The 2,183-nt window shown below is 34.4% G+C and overlaps 1 protein-coding gene across 7 annotated transcripts in view; it reads right to left on the bottom strand.

Annotated features, from left to right (window-relative positions):
• The window catches only part of LOC106463828 (pleckstrin homology domain-containing family H member 1-like), a 151,051-nt gene that overhangs the window by 107,252 nt on the left and 41,616 nt on the right, over window positions 1–2,183 (bottom strand). For all 7 annotated transcript variants that reach the window (XR_002611576.1, XR_002611574.1, XR_002611575.1 and 4 more), the window contains exon 6: window positions 566–697. Coding sequence is in view for 4 of the 7 variants with exons in the window: in XM_013923904.2 (XP_013779358.1) it covers window positions 566–697 (132 nt within the window). In the remaining 3 variants the exon portion in view is untranslated. The remainder of the gene's footprint in view (window positions 1–565; window positions 698–2,183) is intronic.

Genomic DNA, 2,183 nt, shown 5'->3' with positions numbered 1-2,183 from the left:
CCCAGATTATAAGTAAGTAAGTAAGAATATATTAAACCGATGCTTAGATGGGCAAAGGAAGAAACCCTAGCGGTCGAGTAAATAGCTATAAGTGTGAAAGGAGGTATGTATGTTTTAAAACTTGAAGTTGAAACTGATATAAATTTGTGATCAAGCACAATAAAAATATTGTAGTCACATGGAAAACAAGTTAAAAACATGCCTCTGTACACTAGAATGGCAATTGAGGAAGTAAGGATTGTGCTGCAATGGTAGAGGAAGCTACCTGTGCTAGTATAGGTGTACAGTATGATTGGTGGAGGTTAGTCACATGATCAGTACATGTTGCTGCAATTGCATAAAAATGAAGAGGTATAAAAGACTGGTGTGCTGTTGAAAATTTTAGCAATGCTTAGAAGACACATTAAGGTCGAGATAGCTTTGGGTTAGAGGAAGTAGTACCGTTTTGGAATTGGTTTCATTACAACATAACCTTTCAAGATCTATACCTTGCAAGCTCAATAATTATCTTATGTTTTTATATACAAGGTCATATTTAAAGGTTTTTAGTTCGCAATCTATTTACCATGTCATGATTGAATGTATTTAAATCTTGGGTATGGTGTTGCTGGATTTCATAAAGGTGGTTCTTCAGTAATTCCAATTTTCTGTTACATCGTTGATTTTCTTCCCACAGAAGTCTGTTTTGCTCTTCCCTCTAAAAATACAATGCACATGCAAACACACTTTGGTAAAACATATAATGATACATATAAACATTAAACTGATTAAATATATACATATTATGAAATTACCCCTAGAACACAAACTAGCTTTCTCTGAATACTACCTAGCTTCATCAAGTTATCATTTATGTTATTATGATAAAAAGTTATATCTAGGTTTTTCAATGAGTAATACAAAATTTATTGATCTATAGTATTAAATAAGTATTGAAGTAAGGCTCAGTTGAAAACAGACATTTTATAAAAGCAAAATATTTTCTGAATTTGAAGGCTTCACTAATAGGCCAATCCACAAAGTTTAGGAAATTTACTATTCTATCATTTTATAAGCATTTCTTGTCATTTTGAGTGTCAAAGGTGACTATAGGAAGGGCAAAAGTGATTGTTTGTTTATTTGCGTTTTGAATTTTGAGCAAAGCTATATGAGGGCTATCTGCACTAGCTGTCCCTAATTTAGCAATGAAAGACTAGAAGGAAGACAGTTAGTCATCACCACCCACCATCAACTCTTGGGCTACTCTTTTACTGACAAAATTAATGTAGTGTTTGTCTGAATGATGGTCTGGTGGTTAGTTATTAATTTAATGTGTGACATCATCTCTAAATGATGTCCTGATGCTTACTTATTGATATACTGTGTGACATCATTTCTGAATGATGGCTTGGTGCATACTCAATAATAAAGTGTTTATATCATCTCTGAATGATGGCCTGGCTCTTACTTCTTTTAAATACAATGTGTGATATTATCTATGGTATTAGGTGTTGCTAGCTGTGAAGAAGATGCTGCTGATTTACAAAAAGATTTAGATCATATAGTGAGTTTGGCAAATAAATGCCAGATAGGTTTTAATTATAATAAATGCAAGATAATGCATGTGGTTATCATAATTTGGATGGGTTTGTTTGTAATTAAGTACAAAGCTACACAATGGACTATCTGTGCTCTGCCCACCACAGATATAGAATCCTGGATTCTAACATTGTAAGACCGCAGATATACCACTGTGGTACTGGGGGGCATTTTGATGGGAATAACCTTAATAGTGTCATGAAGGAAAGGGATCTTGGTGTAATAGATGATCAGTCTCAAAAGTCATTCAAGCAGTGTGCTGTTGCTAGTGGTAAGGCAAAAAGGTTATAATTTCATTGTACAGGTCATTTGTAAGACCACATTTAGAATATTGTGTTCAATATTGAGCTCCTTACCTTAGGAAAGACACTGAATTGTTGGAAAGGGTTCAAAGAGGGGTTACTAGAATGGTGCCTGGGATGGAGGGGTTGTCATATGAGGAGAGGCTGAAATCTCTCAAATTATTTTCTCTTGAACAAACAAGAGTTAGGGGGGATCTTATTGAGGTGTCTAAGATTGTAAAGGGAATTGTTAGTGTTGATGCCTCATCTTTTTTCATATTTAACTGTGAGAATAGTAGGACTAGGGGACACAGATAAAAAGAC

The sequence above is a fragment of the Limulus polyphemus genome, unplaced genomic scaffold (assembly GCF_000517525.1).
Source record: "Limulus polyphemus unplaced genomic scaffold, Limulus_polyphemus-2.1.2 Scaffold1494, whole genome shotgun sequence".
NCBI lineage: Eukaryota > Metazoa > Arthropoda > Merostomata > Xiphosura > Limulidae > Limulus > Limulus polyphemus.
This window is presented reverse-complemented; position numbering and strand designations above follow the sequence as displayed.